The 22,309-nt window shown below is 48.5% G+C and overlaps 1 protein-coding gene across 1 annotated transcript in view; it reads right to left on the minus strand.

Annotated features, from left to right (window-relative positions):
* Positions 1 to 5,892: 5,892 nt before the first annotated feature.
* The window catches only part of LASP1 (LIM and SH3 protein 1), a 40,227-nt gene continuing 23,810 nt past the window's right edge, over positions 5,893 to 22,309 (minus strand). The window contains exons 5-7 of the mRNA XM_065908780.1: positions 12,197 to 12,341; positions 11,204 to 11,307; positions 5,893 to 8,971 (exon numbers count right to left, since the gene is read on the minus strand). Coding sequence (XP_065764852.1) covers positions 8,798 to 8,971; positions 11,204 to 11,307; positions 12,197 to 12,341 — 423 coding nt within the window. The 3' untranslated portion in view covers positions 5,893 to 8,797. The remainder of the gene's footprint in view (positions 8,972 to 11,203; positions 11,308 to 12,196; positions 12,342 to 22,309) is intronic.

Here is a 22,309-nt window from a genome sequence, read left to right on the forward strand (position 1 = left end):
TTAAAAGAAAACAAATTTTCTGAGATTTAATAATTCATGTCATGCCAAGTTTCAAACTCAGAAAGTTTGGATTGGATTTCTTATAAAAAATACCCAATGAGTTTTAGGTGGTTCCAATTTAGTAACATTTATTAATATCTTCCCATTGTTTAACTGTTTCCTAAAATATGTTCTCTTTCTCCTAACATAAAATACATTATTTTACACCTAAACCCCTTATTTTTTAATCAAGAAAGCAAGTATTAATATAATGATTTTTAACCAATTAATTTTATGCCAATTTTATACCAATTTTTTAAGTAATCTGCATTATTTAGAGATGTTTTTAGAAACATTGATATGTAGTAAAATTTCAACCCCATTTTTATAGGACATGATTGCCCTATGGCACAGATTTATAAGATCTAAAGAAAACTTTGTATTACAAAAGTAATTTTTGCAGTGTTTTATTATTTTAGGATGACAATACACAAATAATTTAAATGTGAAATTTAGAAAACTTTTACCGAAATGAGCACAGGAAAACTCAAGTTATAAACTGACGTAGCATGGATATGGACACAAAGTCATAAAATTTCTTCCAAAATGTAATTATTTATTTTTTAAAACCATAATATTTTACAAGTTATTGAAAATATGATGTTTTTATATTGTGCCCAATATCACTGGTGTATAACTAAAATTGGCTGATTGTTTTCACTGAATTGATTAGTCATATCAACTTTGTATGGCCTTCCTAGGTGGCCCTAGTGGTAAAGAACCTGCCTGCCAATGCAGGAGACATAAGAGACACGGGTTTGATCCCTGAGTTGGGAAGACCCCTGGAGAAGGGCATGGCAACCCACTCCAGTATTCTTGCCTGGAGGATCCCCCCAGAGGAGTCTGGCAGGTTACACCCATAGGGTTGCAAGGATTCTGACACAACTGAAACAATATGGATACAGATTGAAGAGCCTTGACCTCATAAAAGACTTAAGAGGGAGCCTGGTTAGAGACTCTATATATACCATGAAGATCTACATTACCATAATTAACTGTGTAACTTGGACCACTCCAAAATATTGACACTTGCCCTACTTACCTAGGAAAGGACCTAGAGCTGCTCTCTTGACTTGAAGTACACAGTTTAGTTTGAAACACAGGTTATGCCAGAGTTGGAGGAACATTTTAGTGGGAAATGTTATATCAAGGACTCCAGATAACTGAAGATCATCCCTGAATATATTAATGTTCGGAGCCATGCTTTCCCCATTAGTATATCTCTCAGCTTACCTCATTTTGCTACATACCACCTCATAGTGTACTTGTTAATATTCCTTAAACAGCTTAGGCAAATTATCGCTGATATATGTTTGGGGGTAAATAAATATTTTCATTTTCTCCTCACAATGTGGCTGTTGGTACCCAAAAAGAGTTTTGCAGGTGAATTTTCATTATAAAATGTCATTTGGGGAGAGCAGAAAAGCAGACTCCTGGTAAACTATAAAAGAGTTTGTTTTGTGGGACTTCTATTCTCAAAGATGGAATTTCCATCCTAGAATTATAGAATTTTGAAATGGAAAAGCTCATAAACAATTTTCCAGTCCAACCATTTCTTTTATCAGAATAATCTGAAGCCCAAAGGTTAAGTGAGCTTCCCTGATGGCTCAGCTGGTAAAGAATCTGCCTGCAATCTGGGAGACCTGGGTTCAATTCCTGGGTTGGGAAGATCCCCTGCAGAAGGGAATGGCTACCCACTCCAGTATTCTGGCCTGGGTTGTATACTCCATGGGTTTGCAAAGTTCAAGCACTGAGTGACTTACTTTCAAAGGTTAAGTGACTTATTGAAGATCACATAATTTGTTGCTTAGACAAGTTCCTAGAACAGTGTTTTTTCTTGGCCAGATGTTGTGACGTATATTATACTTCCTCAATTCTTTTTTTTTTCTCAATTTTTAAAACATGGAAATTAAAGATAATGTTATAAATAAAACTATTAGGCTAATCTCTTTCCTTGTTTATTTATAAGCCAGAAAGAAAAATCAAATGTAGAACAATCATGACAGACTTTTCAAAGAAATAGATACTGCAGATTTGGAGCCCAATTCTACTCTGGACCCTCAAATATATGGTTTCTTCAGCCCTACTTGGACAGAGAAATGTTGAAAGTTTTTTGCTTTTTTTTTTTTTAAGAAAGAGAACATTTGGCAATACAAAAAAAGAAACAAACAAAAAACACACTTATTTGAGGGTAAGAAAGAAGTTTTCCCCGAATAACAAGTGTAGCCATTTTGTTTCAATAATTTATAATTCAGGTATGCAGAAAGAATGAGGACTGTTGCTCTCATTAAATGAGAAGCTGGAGCCCAAGGGGCATGGAGTGGGGAAGATAAATCTTAAAAACTCAAATGACAAGTTCCTTCTACAGAGTGAGACACTGGAAACCACACAAACCCAGATTGTGCAATCTTTAAAGTCAGTGAGTGATAAAGCGACTACTTCATAGATGAAGATAGACAACATGCTCTTGGACTTACAAGGGAACACCCTTCATGTGAGCAAGAAAAGAACATGATTTAGCTTAATATGAAGTTGCAATTAAGACCTAAGGGAAGGCTATCAAATGAATTTTTGAGCAGTTCTCCATGGTAACTTTAATGAGTCTACATTTTAGCTCTTTCTCAACATCCTCCATCTACAGCTTAAATGCACGCAGCAGTTGCCAGCCATGCCCATGAATTCCTGATGTCCCAGCCGAGTGCTTCTGCCTCTGAACTCTAAAAATCCCCTTGCTGGATAGGGGTTAACCATATCCGGAGAGCTTTAGAAGAGGTCTGCTGGGCAGCAGGATTTCTGTTGATAAGAGGCCTCTTGTTGGACTGGAATCCAGGAGCTGTGGGAAACCCAGAAAAAGCAAGGCTCAGATGGGAATACAAAGGTATCAGCTCCCGACATTGGGAGTTTCTCTCTCCGCCAAACCCCACAGTTGGGGAAGAATTGACATCTTCCCCAAATCCCACTCCCAAGTAAATTTCATTTGCTATCTCATCCTCAAGTTAGAATGAGTTACTAGTTAATTAATTAATGCAATTATGCAAGCATAATTGTAAGCCACTCTACTGACATAAAGATGTTTTTAACCTTTAATTACCAGGAGAAAATGGACAAAGTGGAGTTTGAGCACCTAACTTGAAGAAAAAACTGGGAAATAATAGTCCCTTCCACCATGCACACCACTCCCAACCCATTCTACCTAAAAATCCTTTGATTGTGGGCTTTATTTTCATTTTAAAAATCATTCTTTTAAATTAGGTCTCAAAGAAAGAAGTTGGCATTTCTTATTCTTTTCAGAGTGGTCTGGGAAATGCAACATCAGTGCATATGAGAAAAAAAAATTGGAAAACAAGATCCCTTGCAATTTTGTTTTTGAATCAATACCCGGAATAATGACCAGAAGCAAAAATCTACCGGTGCGTCAGCAAGCAGGATGCTCCGCCAGTCAGCTTCATCCTTCCATCCTGAGCTGTGGGCTCCACGCCGCCGCTTCGGGTCCCTAAAGCAGATAGATAATGTAGGACAGAATGACCAGGCCTATGATGGCAAAGAACATCAGGATGAAAATATCCAGCATTGTGGAGTCCTTGGCCGAGGACGCCTCTGGATTCCGAGGAAATGTGAGCACGGAGACTGCAGCCAGTGGAGAGAAATGGCTCCCCTTTCCCTCTACAGCTTAGCCCGCCTTTCCCCCTCCCCCCTCCAGTGCCTGAGACTAAGGGATACTGCGGCTCCATCCGCAGCTTGCTACCCGCCCCCGCGCTCCCCTCCTTCGCCAACCAATCAGAAAGCTCGGGAGCGGGTAACCAAGGAACTGCTCGATTTAGACCAGGCAGAAATGAAGAGGCTCAATTTCTCCCTAGGAACCCAATCCTACCCTTTGTATCTAAATGGAGTCTGTATATTATGGAAATAGGGAAGAGATCTGACCTGTATCCAGGTGCCCAAAGAATGATACCTCCTGAGTGCTTTTCTTCTCTTTTTCCTCTCATGAATCCTTGGCAAAGGAACTCAAAATGATGGTTGGGGGCTGGGTGGGCTATTGGCACGTTGTAGAGTCAGGTTATGGAGGTACAAGGACAAAGGCCTCACGTGTGTTTCAGATGGCATCTCAAGGGGATGGAGCTGAGACTTAACGGGATTCCTATGTTGTGTCAGATATTGCACTCGTGATGTAAGTTCAACCTCCCTGCAAGTCTTTTACAGATGAGGCTCAGAGATGATCAGTAACCTGCCTAATGTTTCACTGGAAAGGCCAGAGACCAATTCAAAACTAGGCTTGTCCACTCCGGAATCCACATTCTTCTGTCGCCCCAGACTGGCCCACCCTGTTAATCTGAAATCCCCTCTCAGGTCCACCTGCGCTTCTCAGCTTGCATTTTGCACAGATCCTTCCTATGACAGTGTGAGCATCAGAGGCCTCTCCTCCAACCATTCCTTATCTCTTTGTGGTCATTTCCCACATCCTTATCCTCTCTTATATCCTCTTCAGAGCTCATTGCAGTGTTATACCCAGAGAGGGCACTAAAGAACTCTCGGTCAGGCCCATCCCTGTGCAGTTAAGTGTTTAGAAAGGCAACTCAGGTGACTTTTTTTTAAAAATAGAAGTAGAGTTGATTCACAATTTTGTGTTAATTTCTGCTGTACAGCAAAGTGATTCAGTTGTACATATATATCTTTTTCACATTTTTCAAGTGGCTTTTTCTGAGGGGAAAGAATTGATGTTTCATAGTTTAAGTTGGGTGGTGGGTAGTTATGCCTTGTTGTTTTTATTATGCCTTTTGCCTTATTTCCTATTAAATTAAAAAACAAAAGCAAAAAAAAAAAAGCAAATTCCCTGTGACACCTCTGAGGCCTAGTGTCCTTGGCCTCCACCCTAACTAGCTCCTTTGAGGGGCACAGGATGGGGGCAACAGCAGCCCCTTCATCATGCTAAGCCTCAGGAACTTAGGCTGCTTTAGAAGGGAGTCTAGAAACTGCTTGCGTGGGTTCGCACAGGGAGGCAGGGCAAGAGCTTCCTGTGAGTTGGGAGTGGAGACTTGGCATTGGTTCCCTCCCAAGCAGACTGTCCCAAAAAGGGGAATGAATGAAGCCTCCTGGGGAGAGGGGGCTACAGCTCTGGAGCAAACAGGGGCAGGCCAATGGAGGCAAGATTTGCCAACTCATTGCCTGCTACTGGGGACACATTAGGCCGCCTGTGGTGTCAGTACCATCTGTAATTATCCCACCCAGCGCTGCCTCAGCTGCTCGGAGCAGCCGTGTCATCTCCTGATCACAAAGGCTCTCACTTTGGGGAAAGCCCTTTTCCTCTCCACCCTGCTGCTATCCTGAAGCCAGGGGAAGCCTGAATTCTGCGCCCAGAGTGAAGAACGCCTTCACGCCGCACTCCACAAGGCCGCAGCACAAGGCTGACTGGTGGCCCCCGAGCTGCGGACAAAGGATCTGGATTCCTTCTCTGCCACCTCCTTTTCCCAACCGGGCAGAAGAGGGGAGGCAGGCTGCCTGACCTGGTCAAAGTTCAGACCCAACGCACCTGGAGCAAAGAACTGAGCCTGGGAGATACTGCGAGGTGAGGGCAAAGCGTGTGGGTGCAGGGTTCCTGTCAAGGTCACGGCAGGAGGCCAGGAGCATCATGTTGGGGTCCTGAGACCTCCAGCCCTGCCACTAGCTGGTGTGACTCCCACCAAACCACTGCCTTCCTGGGCTTCAGGGAACCCCATCTGTAAGTGGATATCAAGCAGTTACTTCTTTCATAGGGCTGTTCATAAAGTCAAAGGGGAAAAAAAGTGTGTCTAAAATGCCCCCAAGGAGACAGGACACACACACACACCACCTCAAGACCAGAGAGAGCAAGCCAAGTCCGCAGGTAAAAATTATACTTTTATTTGAGTCACCAGGAGAAAGATTCACTTGTGGTCCAAGTCAAATGTTCAGAATCATAACAGGCCAGAAAGATTTGATCCCAAGCACAAGCCCACGAGGGAGGGGACCAAAACAGACCAAGAAAAGACAACCACCCCATATAAAAAGATGAATGGACGGCTTCACACACACACACGCACGCACACACACACAGATGAAATGTTTGGACAGAAGCAAATTCCACGTGATCATTTCTATTTCTTTTTAAATATAGGTTTGTGGGGTGGTATTTTTTTTTCCAGCTATTTAAAAAAAAAAAAGGCCCAAAAGTGCATATGTGAGGGGGAAAAGGCAGAAATTAAGCAATAAAGTAGTTTTCCCTGGAGGGACATGAGGAGGAAAACAGGAAGCAATATTGAGAGAATTCACTTTTCTCACCATTGGGCTTCTTGCATTTTATTATTGGTCCACTAAAGTTATATTCACATTCTAGTTTTGTTGCATCTTCTTTCCTGGGATTAGATTGGCTAAAAAAAAAACCCCTCTGTGAACTGTAAGAAAAGACCAGGGACTCGGTCCAGCCCTCAGGTTCTGTGCTCTGCTAGGGATGGATGATTCTGGAAAGGAACAAGTACTCTCAGCAGCCCCTAGGTCCCTCAGCACCAGTGTGATAGTTCCTCCTCTCTCTGGGGGTGTGTAAGAAAACGTCCCCTATTTTTAGGATGGGAGGAACCAAGGGCTGGCAGCAAGATTCCAGTGGCTGGCTTGCCTTGTTTTGGAAGAAAAATTAAGCTGAGCGAAAACAGGCTACTTCTTGCTCTCCAGCCCCCCTTCCCAGCCTCTCACTTCCCTGCCAACCACAGGTTCTCCAACAGGATAAGTCTCTCTGACCTTTGGTCCCGGAATCCACATTGTGCTTTGAGATTAAGAGGAAATAGAATGGACTAGCGTCTGCCCATGGCTCCCAAAATCGTTCCTTCTCTGCCTCCCTCATCCCCTACACTGCCCAATATGAGACTCTCCACCCACCCTCACGGTGGCTGTGGCCAAGGAGGGAAAGAGATTGGTCAGGCAGGCAGGGGCTCAAACCTCTGATCGGGGGTAAATATTCCCAAGCCAGCTCACAAGCAGTGAGGACTAGATGTTAAACACGCCTGCAGGCCCCTCCATCTCCTGCAAAGATGGCAACCACAGGGCCTGAGTCAGTGGCCTTGGGGTAAAGATGGGAAGGGGAGACCCAGATGGTGGGTGGCAGGAAAGCCCAGAGATGAATAAAATCAGGCAAGGGTGGTCACAGCCACCCACGAGTGAGAGAAGGGACTTGGAGATAGCACCATCTTTCCCTTCCTTGACTCGGGTCTGCGCTTCCAGTTTTGTAGCCCTGGGACCCTCTCTCCCTTTATTTCAAGGAGACTTTAGGTAAATGGGCCAGCTGGGGGCAGGGCAGGGTGGGAGGGGGAGGGCAGGAAGAGGGGAGAGCTCAGTGTAGGTGACACAGGGTCCCCTGGCTCCATATCTACAGCCCAGGACACAGAGATGGGGGGAAAGTATCTGCTTGGAGTCATGAAGTCTTTCCTCTCCCCACTCCTCCAGCACGCTACAGGCCCCAACATCAGCCTCCGTCAGCTGCACACCCCCTCCTCACTTCTGCACTTTGGAAAGGGGGGTGGTGGGCTTCCTCCATCCAGGGATAGAAGGAAAGGAGGGATTCTCATTCCAAAGAAAACATAAGGAACTTCTCTCCCTCAAGACCTCCCTCTGTGCACCCTCCTGAAAGTCCGCACCCTGCCTGCTTCTCTCACGCTCGCACGCACACTCGCCTGTCACAGACACCTGCAGATACCCACCCCATCCCCCTCAAGGAAGTCATGGAGATGCAGAGCGGGCTGTGGCTTTGCACGGTCCAATCCCCCTGGGGTCAGATCAGGTGGTGTGGGATGGGGGGAGGCCATGGAAGGCCCCAAGCTGCCTTCCCAGGAGGAGTGGCCCGTCTAACCAGGTCTCAGGGGCTAGATTGCACGGGTGAGAGGCCCGAGGCTTCCTTGCCCCATCTTTCAGGAGGAGGCAAGCCAGAGACCCTGAAGACTCAGTGGGAAGGAGAGAAAAGGGCTGTGAAGAGAACACCCCGTTCCCCTCTCTCCTGCAGCTGTCCCTAAAGCAGAAAGGTGAGATGTGGAACCAAGCCGAGCTTCCAGCTCCTCGCCCACACCAGGCCCGGGTGAGCAGGAGAGCGAAATCACAGTGTGAAAAGGAACCATGTGGGGAAGGATGAATGAATACCAAAGCAGGAACTTTACCCACCTCTGTCAACCTTGAGCGGGAAGAGGGTGGTGAGGGGACCTCTTGGAGGGCCGGCAGCCCCATCTCTGAGACGCAGAGGCAGAGCCCATCTCACTGGCACAACAGCAGCACCCTCCCCACCCCCACCCCCATCCCAGGGCACGGGCAGCAGGGTCCCACTCCTGGGAATGTGTGGAGCCCCTCCTCTGGGAGTCCTGGGGGTCTGGGGCTCACCCCAGTCCTGGAATGTTTGGATGTATGAGGAGGTGGGTAGGAGGGGCTGAGGGGGCAGAAAAGAGAGAAGGCAGAGGCCTGGGAGCCAATGGGTCGCCCACCCAGACCATCCCCACAGGCCTTGGCCCCCCACAGAGCGGTTCACACGTGTTCCATCCAGAGAGAAAACCAAGAAGTTGGTCAAGGGAAAAACCTGCCAGAAGGGGAGCCGCGAAAGTGGCAGAACAAGGCTTCGGTTGGCAAAAGAAGCTGGAAGAGGGGGAGGATAAACAAGCTGCTGCAGAATTTAAAAAACAGAGACACCGAAGGGTGGACAGGTCACGCCCAGGACAGACGCGATGCTGTGGAATGCACTGAAGACGGATGGGGCGGGCGGTGCCCGGCGGGCTCAGATGGCCTCCACGTAGTTGGCTGGCAGCATCCCCGTGTCACCGGTGCGCTCCACGGTCCCGTACATCCAGCCGTCGTCGATCTGCTGCACGTTGACGATGGTGTCCCCATCTTGGAAGGAGACCTCGTCCTCGTCGGCAGCACTGTAGTCGTACACAGCACGGTACCGCTTCTGCAGGGGTGGGGGCGTGGTCAGTCAGGGTGCCTACCTCTCTGGGCCCCCAGAGCAGAGGGCACCAGGAGCTGGGAGACAAGGACGGGCTGGGCTCTGCCTCAAGTCTTCTCACCTCTGTGTCACACTTTCTGAGAGTGATCACCTTATTAACACTGTATCTGGCACCTCCTAAGGGCCAGACACAAACAGGGACGGCGGTTACAATACCTCCACCCCGTCTCTCGGAACAGGAATACAGTACTGTCCAGTGGACACCATGCTGGGTTGAGTTTAAAATTATGACTTGCCCTGCGTGCTACTATCTATATTACTATAAACACCAGTCTTCCTTGTTTTTTTTTTTTTGAAGCTCTTGATGAATCTGGTTCTTAAGTTCAGGATAAAGACCAACTCCTGGGAGAAGAAACTCCAGGTGATACAAGAAGTACCTGTCCGGTCCCACCTTCCAACCTCAGCCAAAGTCTCATGTTTAAACCCCAGCTCTAGGAAATGTCCAGTAAAAACACATGAAATCCAACTGTGATCTTGGAAGCAGGCAAGATTATAACGTCCTCTGACCATCACTGCCCTTGACACTGACTTGTCTCTGGGAATCAGCTTAGCCTTTAGGGTCCCCCAGGCCAGGTTCTGGGATCCGTTTGGGTCCAAGGCTGGATGAATCCATCAGAAATCAGAATCTGCTCTACCAACCCACCCACCTCGAAGACCCTGTTCAGACTTTCTGTTTCCATTCCCCTGGTCTGCCTCTTCCCACTGTTCATCTATTGTGATCTCAGGAGGAACTTTCCAAAATGCAAACCTGATGAAGTTACTTCCTGGCTTTAAAACCTTCAGAGGCCCCCTATCCTATTTAGCACAAAACTTCAAATTCCCCCCAACCCCCACCGTGCAGCAGAAACCAGCTTCATCAGCCCTAAAGACTATGGAATAAGAGATCACAACCCTCCAGGCTTCTTATCCTGCTTTCCAGATGAGGAAACACAGGTTCTGAGAAAGTAACCTATCTAATTCCTGCAGGATTGATTCATAACCTCTCCCAATCCAGTGCTCTTCATGTACTACTTTTATAACCAGAAAAATATTAGAAACCACCAAAAAAAAAAAAAAAAAGGTCACAACCCTGATAGAATGACTGAAGTGACCTCAGTCCTTATCACCAACTGTGCCTTTAATCTCTTGGGCCAAGTCACCACCATCTACGCCTGCATTCTGTAACAGCCACCCAACTCATCTCCCTGCTTCCACCCTCAACTTTTTATTGCTGCTTCTCAACACAGTTGCTGAAGCCAGCTTTTAAAACACAAGTCAAAGCCCTTACTCTGCACAGCTTGCCAGTCACGATGGCCTCCCGGCAGCCTGAAAGGCAAAGTGTTAGTCGCTCAGTCATGTCTGACTCTTTGCGACCTCATGGACTGTAGCATGCCAGGCTCCTCTGTTCATGGAATTCTCCAGGCAAAAATACTGGAATGGGTAGCCATTCCCTTCCAGGGGATCTTTCCAACCCAGGGATTGAACCTGGGTCTCCTGCATCGCGGGCAGATTCTTTACCGTCTGAGCCACCAAGGAAGCCGGAAGCCTACAAATCCTTGTGTGATCAGACCTGTCCCTCTCCTCACCTTGGCATTCCTGCAGATCTCTGAACTCTCCTAGAACTCTCCTGCCTCAGGGCCTCGGCACTTGCTGTTCACCACTCATTCCTTTACTGAGCCCTTTGCTGCCCCCTCCCCTTCTCACCCCGCTGTCTTTTTCTTCACGGCTTATCTATGACCTTTTGCCACACACCTACTTATCTATTCATGTTTGTCTCCCTGACTGGAATGTAAGTTCCCGAAGAGGGCAGGAAGGTGAACTTTTACTCAGAACAAATCCCTTCTGTCCAGAACACGCTCAGTAAGTATTTGAAGCACTTGCTGGTCTATCTGGAACCCTAGCCTCCAGATGACCTCTCAGACCCACCCAGCACTGACACCCAGACACTCCAGACAGCACCGACAGTTCCTCCCCTCACTTGTGCATCTGGAGCCTGAGGCCCCAGCAGGTCTCTTATCTCAGGCTACTTTATTTCTCTGAGAATTGTCCCGCCTGAGTTTTCTTTTCTAAAGGCTGTCCAACACAGCAAAACAAAACAAAAAAAGGGTGTCCAAGAAGGGTCTTTTCTAAAGGGACGTCCAGGAAGCCTTCCCTAGGCTCACCCCACCTCCCACACGTCCCTCCGCCCCGGCCACTCACCCCGCCCCCGCCTGGGGCGCTGCGCTGTATGGACGCCGGGGCTGCAGGCTCCTTGTAGCCGCCGTAGGACTGGGCTGCCGGCTGCTGCTGGGGCTGCTGATACACTGGAAGCCAGCGGGAGACCGGCTCAGGACCTGTCCTGCCAAACCCAGACCCGCCCCGAGCCCCCTCCCTTCCTCCATGAGACCATGTCATGTACTTCCAACCCCACAAGCTTCTCAACCCCCACTTCTCAAGGGCTTCTGTCTGTCTGCACATATGCTGCTGACACGTCCCAGCTGCATCCTCCCCATCACAGCGGGGCCAGCACAGCCCTGCCCCTGGTGTTCATGCCCTGGGTAGGGATGGGACCTGGGTGTGTGTGTGTGTTCATGTCCTGTGTGTGTGTATGTGTGTGTGTTCATGCCCTGTGTGTGTGTGTGTGTGTTCATGTCCTGTGTGTGTGTGTGTGTGTGTTCATGTCCTGTGTGTGTGTGTGTGTGTGTTCATGTCCTGTGTGTGTGTGTGTGTGTGTGTGTGTGTGTGTTCATGTCCTGTGTGTGTGTGTGTGTGTGTGTGTGTTCATGTCCTGTGTGTGTGTATGTGTGTGTGTTCATGTCCTGTGTGTGTGTATGTGTGTGTGTTCATGTCCTGTGTGTGTGTGTGTGTGTTCATGTCCTGGCTAGGGATGGGACCTGGGGGGGTGGGGTGTGTGTGTGTGTGTGTGTGTGTGTGTGTGTGTGTGTGTGTGTGTTCATGTCCTCTGTGTGTGTGTGTGTGTGTGTGTGTGTTCATGTCCTGGGTAGGGATGGGACCTGGGGGGGTGGGGTGTGTGTGTGTGTGTGTGTGTGTGTGTGTGTGTGTGTGTGTGTGTGCATGTTCTGGGTAGGGATGGGACCTGGGGGGGTGGGGTGTGTGTATGTGTGTGTGTGTGTGTGTGTGTACTCGAGGCTTCCCTCTCACCTCCTCCCCACCGTGCCTCATGTCCTCGGTCCCCACAGCCCTCCCACTCACCTGGGGCGCTGGCGGGGATGTGGTGAGGCTGCTGCTCCTGGGTCCGCCGGTAGCTGCTCTCCTGGGGATCTCGGCGCTCAGGCTCCAGACCCTCACCCCCACTGGGTCCCATGCGACTCTTCTCAAACTCCTCGTGGTATTTTATCTGCAAGGACAGAAAGCACTGGCTGAAGGACCCACAGCAAGCCAACCAAAGCTCCCCTTTTCCATTGCCACTCAAGATCCTGGGATGGGAAAGACTCCTGCAGGACTCCAGGCCAAGAGAGCCAGGTTCTCATCAGGGGTGTGCCGCGGACCTGCCCTCAAGCAAGCACTTAACCTCGCCAAGTCGAGTTTCCACCTTACAGAGGTGAGCATCAGGATCTCCCTTCAGGGGTTGCTGGAGGATGCGATGAGATGGTGGATGTAAAAGGACCATGTAAGCTAAAGTATTAGTGCCTCAATTGTGTCTCTTTGCAACCCCATGGACTGTAGCCTGCCAGGCTCCTCTGTCCATGGGATTTTCCCAGCAAGAATACTACAGTGGGTTGCCATTCCCCTCAGAAGGGAATGAATGTAAGTGAAAGCACCAGACAAATGTAAGCAGTCAGTTTTATGTCCCCGTGGCAGAGTTGGAGCTGCCCCGCATCCATCCTGGCCCATAGTAGTGACTCTGGTTTAGAGCATCTGCTAGGTGCCAGGCACTATGCCAGGCGTTCTGCATCACAGGCTCATTTCACCATGTCAGCACCTGTACAGGGGTACAGTACAGTCCCCATATAACAGACAAGGAGGAGACTAAAGCCCTGACAAGCAACATGAGTTACCCATGCTCACGGAGATTTCAGAGTCTGTGCTCTTAACCAGCAGGCGATTCTGCCCCTTGTGGGTGTGACCTCATAAAACTCCGCTGAGGACCCCAGCTTGCAGGACAAGAAATGCCCAGCCCTCTCCTACGGTATGTCAGTATCTGGAAGAGGAGTTCCTTCTCTCCTCGGGTTAAAAAATGGGCAAAGAGAGACCTGAAGAAGCCACACACCTTAGGTCTTCACCAAGGACCACCAGGACCCAGAATTGTCTTCAGATTATCTGCTAAACCCAGGTTCCAGGACCTTCCACAGAATCTACAATATCAGGGTTGGGGTTTTGGAATGTGCACCTTTATTCTTTCTTTTGGAGGGAATATGCACTTCTAAGGGGCTCCCCAGGTGGCGCTAGCGGTAAAGAACCCCCCCTGCTAACGCAGGAGACATGGGTTCGATCCCTGGGTTGGGAAGATCCCCTGGAGAATGGCATGGCAACCCACTCCAGTATTCTTTTTTTTTTTTTTTTCCACTCCAGTATTCTTGCCTGGAGAAATCCCATGCACAGAGGAGCCTGGCAGGCCTACAGTCCATAGGGTAGATATACAATCCATAGCACAAAGAGTCAGACATGACTGAAGCGACTTAGCACACACAGACTTATGAACTTCTAAAAGCTCCCCAAGGTGAGTATGAGTCTTGAAGGCTCAAGTTTGAGAACCAGTGATCTGGAGCAGAGGTTGGCAAACTCTGGTCCATGAGCCTGCAGCCCATTTGCTCATGGTCTGCATATGAGCTAAAAACAGGTACTACGTTTAGTAACATTTGGAGCCTGTGGGGAGAGTTAAAAGGAATAAGGTTGGTAACACATGAGATTTCTATGAAATTCAAATTTCAGTGTCCAGAAATAAAGTTCTACTAGAACAGTCACACCCATTCATCTCCATATTATCTCTGACTGCTCTCACTACCGAGCTGAGTAGCTTTGACAGGCCCTTCGGCCCACATAGCCTAAAACATTTACTCTCTGGAGCTCTACAGAAAGTCTGCTGTCCCCATTTGCCCAAATATTCCTGTTGGTAATATCTGTTTCAGCACAATCCTCCCAAGTTGCACCTACTGTATAAATTACACACAAGTACCACTTTACACACATGGGATGTCTATACACATTTGGGTAAAATGCACAAATATGAATAAAACAAAGGATGAAAAAGAACCAGAGTCAGGAGTTCTAGGATTTTCTGCCTGCATTCCCAGTGGCAACATGCCCACACCCCACCTTGAGGACCTACTGACTTTTCAGAGAGGATAGGGGGAAGGAAGCGAGCAACCGAGGAGAGGTGGAAGGTCCATGGTTAGCACTCCGGGAGCGCTGGGCTGGGTATGATGGAGGAAGTGAGACAGTGACGAAGAGCACTCACCCCCAGAGGAAATGCAGAAAGGGGGACACAGAAAACTGCTCTGGTGCTGAGCAGACCCAGGCCTGAATTCTCTCCAGACCTCAGACCACCACCGGCCTGGAGGCTGGTTCTCACTTCTGGTTCACTGGGATCCTGCCCTGCGCTGCTCCCAGTGGAAAAGGGGGTGGGGTGAGGGGGACAGGGTAAGGAGGGGCAAGCCTGCCCTGCCTCCAGGAGCAGAAGGAACCTGCAATTCTGTGCTCAGGAACCTGCCTGACCCAGCTGTCCGAGCCCAGGTGCTCCCGTGGTCCACCCCTTCTCACTTTCTTTGCTGCTTTCTCGCATCCGCTTTATAAGGAGGGCAAGAGCTAAAACTCAGCCAGGAGCAGCCAGGCTGTAGGTCTGCAGGGGTGGTCGACTGGGCCCACCCGCATCTCCCTGCTGCTCTTCCGCTGTTGAATGATGGTGACTTACTGCAGCCCGGGCTGGGAGAACAGGTGGGGCAGCAGCACAGCTTGGGATGGGCCGGTGGGGAGGCAGGGAGTGCCTCACTTAGGGGTTTGGGTCAGGATGAGCCCCCCTCCTCCTCTCGCCCCTTTCCTTCAGGCCCAAGCAAGGACCCACACCCAAAGAGCAAAATAAACTGAGCCAGTTCCTGAAGGGGAGACAGCTGGCCCTGGTCAGGCTGAAAACCCATCGGATCCCCAAATTCCCATGAAGTAGAACACCCAGGGTTGAAGGTCAAGGGCCAGTATCCTGCTCTCAGATCCCTAAGACGAGGGCAAAAGGTGAGAGTCTCTCTCAAGCCCACTCAGTGAGCCCCCCTCCTCTGGCAAGGAGTAGGGGGGGAGTGGGGACAAGGAGGCGCCTCTAGGCTCTCAAGGCAGCTGCCCTTCTGACTTCTGTCCTGGGGGTGGGAAAGATTAGCTTCCCGTGTTTACTTTCTGGTAATGAAAAGAGGCCTGACCCCAGGAGCTAATGACCACGTGGAGGCAGACAGAGGCCTGCCGCAGGCCCTGAAAGAGCCAGGACGTGGGCTGAGGGGCAGGCCCCCACTATCCTGGTTGACAGTACACTTTTCAGGATGCGGCTCTGTCTGTATTAGTGAAGGGGTGACTCTTGGAGGAAGAAGCACGTCTGGGTCTCATCCCCCATCATGTTGTAGACTCAGTCCTTCATCGAGGACTGCACGTCCCTCCCACACCTCACCCCTAGAGTCACGAGCCATTCACTTGTCCATGTGAACTTGGAAGAGTCCTATCCGCTCTGGGCCTGAATTTCCTCATCTTAAAAAGAGGCCGTGGCACCATCTGCTCCCATGTGGTCCGGTCCCAAGGCTTCCAACTACCTCTAGGAACCTAGCCAAATCCTAGAGCTGAAAGCAAGTCTGGACGTGTGTTCGTTTCCTCAAGTGGCTGATGGGATCCATCTTGCTCCTTAAAAAGTCACTCTAAGCAGGGCCAGCTGATCCAGGTGGACATAGCAGTGGCAGCCTGAACACAGGAGAACCCTTCCCACCACCGATACAGGAACCACCTGCTCACTGTGATAACCCTGACTCAGCTCTTCACGTTGAGTTCTTTGCATATAATCTCCCTTGGCCTTGACAATAATCACCCTTAAAAACAAAAGTCCCATAGGTACACTTTAATTTCCATTTTACAGAAGTGAAGTGACTTTCATTAGTCAAGGCTAAAGCTGGTGATACAAGGACAAAGCCACAGCTGGACGGGTCCTTTCCTGGGACAGGGTGACACATGCCCAAGTCCGCCCCTGGTCCCAGTTCATGTCTTCTAGAATAAATATGAATAGCACTCCCTTTCGCTTTCAAAAGGGATGATAATCACAAGGTCACCCTAACTGTGAGAGAAGGGGTGCCAGGCACTGAAGTCAGGAGCGGCTGCAAAGAACGGAAGTGGACTGAGAAAAGTGAGGCTGCAGCTCCCTTCCCGCCCCGGGGGCCACCTGATAAAATTTCAGTCCTCTCAACTTCCTCTCCCTCCCCTGAACAGGAAACAAGGAAACTATTATTACTTTGCTGATCGACCTAATAGTTTGAGAAGCAAAGAGGCACCTTAAAGGGTGTGAGCACATCCAAAAGGGAAATAAACACTTATCAGAGGCCAAGGCCCTAGTTGATCTCAGTCCCAGGCTCAGCAAAGTTCCAGTCATCTAAGTGCCCTGAAAAGGGGTCACCATAAGCTCAGAAACGTCAGCAGAGGCCCAGCAGAAAACTGTCCTGGGACCCCATGGAAGGACACCCGGAGATCCAAGTGCACGGAGGTGGAGGGGTCCAGGCCCCGGAGGACCCTCCCCACTCACCCAGGGCCCTGCCAGCCAGGACTCCAGGATGACTTGTTGAGGGTCCATTCCAAAGTTATGGAAAAAGCATTTTCTCTGCCAGCTGATAGCCTGCTTTCTGAACCCGTGTTCTCCTTCCTGATTGTGGTGGAAAACCAAGGTCTGACTCCACGCTTGCTCCCACATGATTCCACATCACAGCCAAGAAGGGAATATCAGGCTCTGGATGGAATAATCAACTCACCAGCCAAGGTCTGGTTTTTCTAACAATGTTTCCATTTGTTGCGGACCTCTGTGGTGCCCTTATATGCATTACTCATTTCCTTTTCTCAGCCAGCCCAAGAACAATGTACTACGATCATCCCCATTTTTCAGACAGGGAAACCACGGCTCAGGAGGTAGGTAACAGGTGCATAAATGAGTCCTACCATCAGCTCCTTAGTTCTTAACCACCTTAAGTAATGCTGTGCTCCCTATGAGAGACTAACACTATTTTGTTTTTAAAACAAATGTAAATCTGTGCTCAACTTCATTACTAATCACAGAATTGCAAGTTAAAACCATGAGATACTGCTACGCACAATCAGAATGGCTAAATTGAACACATCTAAGGATGCAGAGCAATGGAAACTCATCAGTGCTGGCGAGAGGGTAAATCAATACCACTGCTTGAACAGTATTTCAGTGTTATCTGGTAAGGCTGAGGGAACATAGCCTCCAAGATCCAACAATTGCCCTCCACATTGACACTAGGAAATACGTATGAAGCTGTCCACAGCCACGGAAGCAATCCAAATGCCACCAAACCCAGAATCAACAAAATGTGGGATAAGCAGCTTACATGGAATATAACACAACAACAGAAAAGAATAAACTACAGCTTCATGATGCTTTAAACCCAGTGTTGCCCCAAGGATATGACACACACAAAAATACTGTATATTGGGGTAAACAAAACTATAGTATTCAGAAATGCATAGTTACGGAGGGGGGATAAATTAGAGGAGTTTGCAATACATATACACACTACTAAATATAAAATAGATAACCACAAGGACCTACTGTTACAGCACAGGGAACTATACTCAAATATCTTATAATAAACTATAAAGGAAAAGAATCTGGAAAAAGTTAACTGAATCACTTTTCTGTACACCTGAAACTAATACAACATTGTAAACCAACTGTACTTCAGCTTTATTTTCTTTTTCTTTTATTTATTTTTTATACTTCAGTTTTTAAAAAAGAAAAAATATTACATACTTTAAAAAAAGCATACAGGGAGTCCAACAAGCCCATCTGCAGCCATTTGACTCTGGGGCTAGAATTTTCTTTGACTTTACTATTTACTACTGATTGGGCCCAAACTATAAGGACTGAAGGGTATCCAAGGTGGTGCTGGTGGCAAAGAACCCACCTACCAATGCAGAAGTCATAAGAGACATGGATTCGATCCCTCGGTCAGGAAGATCCCCTGGAGGAGGGCATGGCAACCCACTCCAGTATTCTTACCTACAGAATTCCATGGACCTCTTAGAAGAGCCTGGTGGGCTACAGTCCATAGGGTCACAAAGAGTCAGACACAACTAAAGCGACTTAGCACATATGCATGCATGCATGCATAAGGCCTGAAGTTAATTTAAGAAATATGAGCTGCTAATTATTTCTGACTGTAAGAAATGCAAAAGATTTCTGCCTGTAGCAAGGCTATCTCCAAAGCTTATGGTTTTACAGTCCTGTAGGACATTAACTAGTTCTGCAGCTAATGGCAGAACACTAACCAGTTCTATATCTAATTATATCCAGTGCTTTCATTCACAGACTAGGCCTCACCTCTGCCTGTCAGATGCTCCCAGCTGGTTCCTCATAATTAAGTTAATTATATGATAGGTACTCACTACATGAGAGTTATGTCTTTTTTTGAACACTTTGAAAGCTCTATTTTGACAGGGGGCTGTCATGCTCTGCTTCCTGCCTTGCATGGTGAACACACACACAGGTGTTTATGTGTTATACTTTACAGAAAAAGGAAAAGTTAAAAAGACCCAAAACTGTATACAGGAAATCTATGTATGAGGAAACATGTAGGTAAATGAAAACTTGCCTACTTGAAGGCAGGGGCTCCCGGTAAAAGGGACTCAGCAATTAAAAACTTCCATCCAGGACTTCCCTGGTGGTCCAGTGGTTAAGAATCCGCCTGCCAGTGCAGGGGACACAGGTTTGATCTCTGGTCTGGGAAGACCCCACGTGCTGTGGGGCAACTAAGCCCGTGCTAGAGCCCCTGCTCCACAACGAGAAGCCCGTGCACGGCAACTGGGGAGCAGGGCACTGCAGCTCGAGAAAGCCCATGAGCAGCAACTAAGGCCCAGCACAGCCAAACAGAGAGACTCCCATCCATTACAGCCAGCAGAGCTGGTGACCAAAGGCCAGATCAATATTGGGTGGGCCAAAAGGTTCGTTTGCTTCTGTCCCTAACATTCTATGGAAAACCCCGAATGAACTTTTTGGTCAACCCAGTATTACTGAATCACTTTGCTATACAGCAGTAACGAACACAACACAGTAAACCAACTATACTTCAACTAAAAAAAAGTCAATTACACACCACAAAGGTCTAACTTACTAGCACCTTGCCTCCCAAGTTTCCATGCATTTTTAGTACTAGACAAAGGCCCAACTTTTCAGCCCAACTTTAGTCCATGTCCCTTCTTTCACCACCATGTAGAAAGCAAAGTCTACCTTTAAATTAATAGCAATGGACAGTATTTATCTCTAAGTGCTTGATATTTTCTTCACAAATGAGGAAGCATCTAACGATAACCTGGGAAGTGAGTGACAAGCTCATACAGGAACACTATTTTGGATACAAAACAGAAGGTGTGGCTCTAGACATCATCTTTCCCAAAACTCCTCTGGAGGAAGGACAACTTAATAAGGTGGTTTAAAGTTCCCTGGGGGTTCTGGGATGCAGCCAGGACTGGCACCTTTGGTGAAGCTCTTTTCAAACTCTCTTGGTGATGATTCTCAAACTGCAGGGAACTCAGGGAATGTGTTAAAAATGCTGGTTCTTGAAAAAGAAATTTTATTTTCTATCACTTTTAATTTTGTATTTATATGAGATGATGGCTATTCACTCAACTTATCTGTGACAATCATTTGATGATGAAGGTAAATCAAATCATTATGCTGGACACCTAAACATATACAGTGCAGTATGTCAATTACAGCTCAATAAAAATGGAAGAAAAGATAAAAAACAACAAGAATAATTAAAAAAATAAAATGCTAGTTCCTGAGACTTCCTTGGTGCTCCAGTGGCGAAGACACCATATTCCCAATGCAGGGGACTCAGGCTCAATTCCTGGTCGGGAAACTAGATCCCACATGCCACAACTAAGACCAAACATAGCCAAATAAATAAGTAAATAAACATTAAAAAAAAAATGCTAGTTCCTAAAAATGAGATAAAATTAATGCTAGTTTCTGGGCTCTGCTCCCAGGCAGTCCCAAGAGGAGGCCTCTGAGGCTGCATTTTCTTTTTTTCAGCCTGTATCTTCAATCAACCTTTTCAAGTGACTGAAGTACAGCTGTTTGGAAGCCCACAGCTGACAGACTAACTGCATTTGCTAAAACCAAGAGTCTTCCAGCTTTTTGGTCATGTGTCACAGGTCCCAGCTAAAGCTGCAAAAGCAGAACCAGGTCAGGCATCAGTCACCTCCCCACCTCAGATAGAGGACCATCAGCTCATTGCAACCCTGTGGCTACTGATAAGATGGTATCTGCCCAGGTGTGAGTGTCTTGGCCAGAATGAGTTGTTACCAGGGCTCCTCAGACATTAACACCTCCAATAACTAGTTGGGGGGGAGAGGCTGGGGAGTACAGGTGCAATAGGCTGGGTGTGGAGTGTTCTGGAAGCCTTCCAGAAAAGCAGACAAGGATGACTGGGCTTGCCTCCCCCTTCTAAAAGCCACAGGCTGGAAACAATGAGTGAATGTATGTTCACTGGGGGGTTGGGGTTGTAGGAAGGGAGCAGATGTCCAAGATAACAATCTTCACAATGAAAGGCCAGAGGCTAAAGACTCAAGAGTCCAGTTTTCTGTATCTTCCTTCCCTGTTACTCGAGGCTTCCTCTCCCTCCTGTTTTCCATGAGCTGAGACCCACACCTTCTTTCCACCTTCTTCTGGGCAGGGAAGTTCTCAGGTTGAGGCCAGGCCCTGGCTTATAAAGAAGCACTTGAGACAGGCTTGTTTGAGGGAAAGGGGGGATTACAGCTGTCAGAGGTATCTTAGCCCAAGGGAAGCACTCCATTTCCTCAAGCCACGAATTTCAAGCTGCGGGTCAACAATCTAATTGCGAAACCCAGCATCTTTGACAAACTAAAATAGAACAGAAAATATCCAAATGCCCTTTAAGTGGTAGAGCACTCTTTCCTGAAAGTTTTGGTTCTGTTTCTCTTAAATAAATCAGCAAGCCTGTTCAGTGGGCCACGACGTGAAATGTATTTCATACTGCAGGCTGCTGATCAAAGCTTAAGAGCCAAGGTCTCAGGCATGGCCACTTCTGATGGCTGGGGTCCTGGCTTCTGACATCCACCTGAGCCACAGTGAGTCGACCCTAACAGTGGTCCAGCTCACTTTCAAGAGTGCCTGATCAAGGAGGTCTGAGGGCTGGATGCCCGATAGACCACCTAAAACTCAGGCCCCCTGCAGCCTCGATTCCCAGTCCCTCAGCCCAGAGTGACACCAGGCAACCTGCCAAGCCCCCCTGAACCAGACCTGAAGACACCTGCTTGCCCAGTCCTTTACAGGACCCTGTGCACACAGGCCTGCAGCCCCCGTCCGTGCTTGTGACTCACAGCGGTGCCCCCGCATTGCCCAAAGCCCCCTGAGCAGCCTCCCCACAAGCCCAGGGCCCCACAGGCTGCTAGTCTGTGGCTCCACCAAGCAGGAAACTGAGGCCTATCCCCAGCCACAGATGCCATAAGGGGCACTGATCCACTGCCCACTCTGCACACCCAGCCTTTCCAGGGTTAGACACTGGTGACCACCCTGGGCCTGGGAGGGCCAGGCCAAGGGGTGCAGAGCCAGTGAGCAAAACCCAGCTGGGGTTTTTACACAGGAAGGAAGAGCAAGCCGAGGTGGGGGAGGAGGCTGAAGGAGGGCGGAAACGACTGCAATGTCAGCACCCAGAGGCAGTCTGATGGGGAGGCCGGCCCCTCCCCACCCCTGCCACCCAGTTCTGACCTTTGTGCTCAGACAAAACAGCTAGTCCGGACCCTGGCCCTCACCATAGCCAGCGGCGGGTGGGGGGGGGATTTCAGAGAGAGTGGGGGACGAGGGGGGTGATTGAGCACAAAGGCCCTCCCTGTATACCCCCCAAAAAAGTCCAGTTCTTTCGAGGTGGAAATATTATGTGGGCAGAGGGTATCAAAGGGGCAATCTGGGGGTGCACAGAGGAAAGGCATCTTGGGAACCCCAAACCCTTCCCTTCCCTCGGCTCAAGCAGGCACCAGCCAGGCCCACTGAGGAAAGCAGGGGCGGCACAGAACTGGCCTCATGCACGACTGCCAGGCAGGTGGGGAGGAGACGAGAAGGGAGCACCAGGGTCAGGGTAGTACCCGGGGAGC

The sequence above is a fragment of the Muntiacus reevesi genome, chromosome 18 (genome assembly GCF_963930625.1).
Source record: "Muntiacus reevesi chromosome 18, mMunRee1.1, whole genome shotgun sequence".
NCBI lineage: Eukaryota > Metazoa > Chordata > Mammalia > Artiodactyla > Cervidae > Muntiacus > Muntiacus reevesi.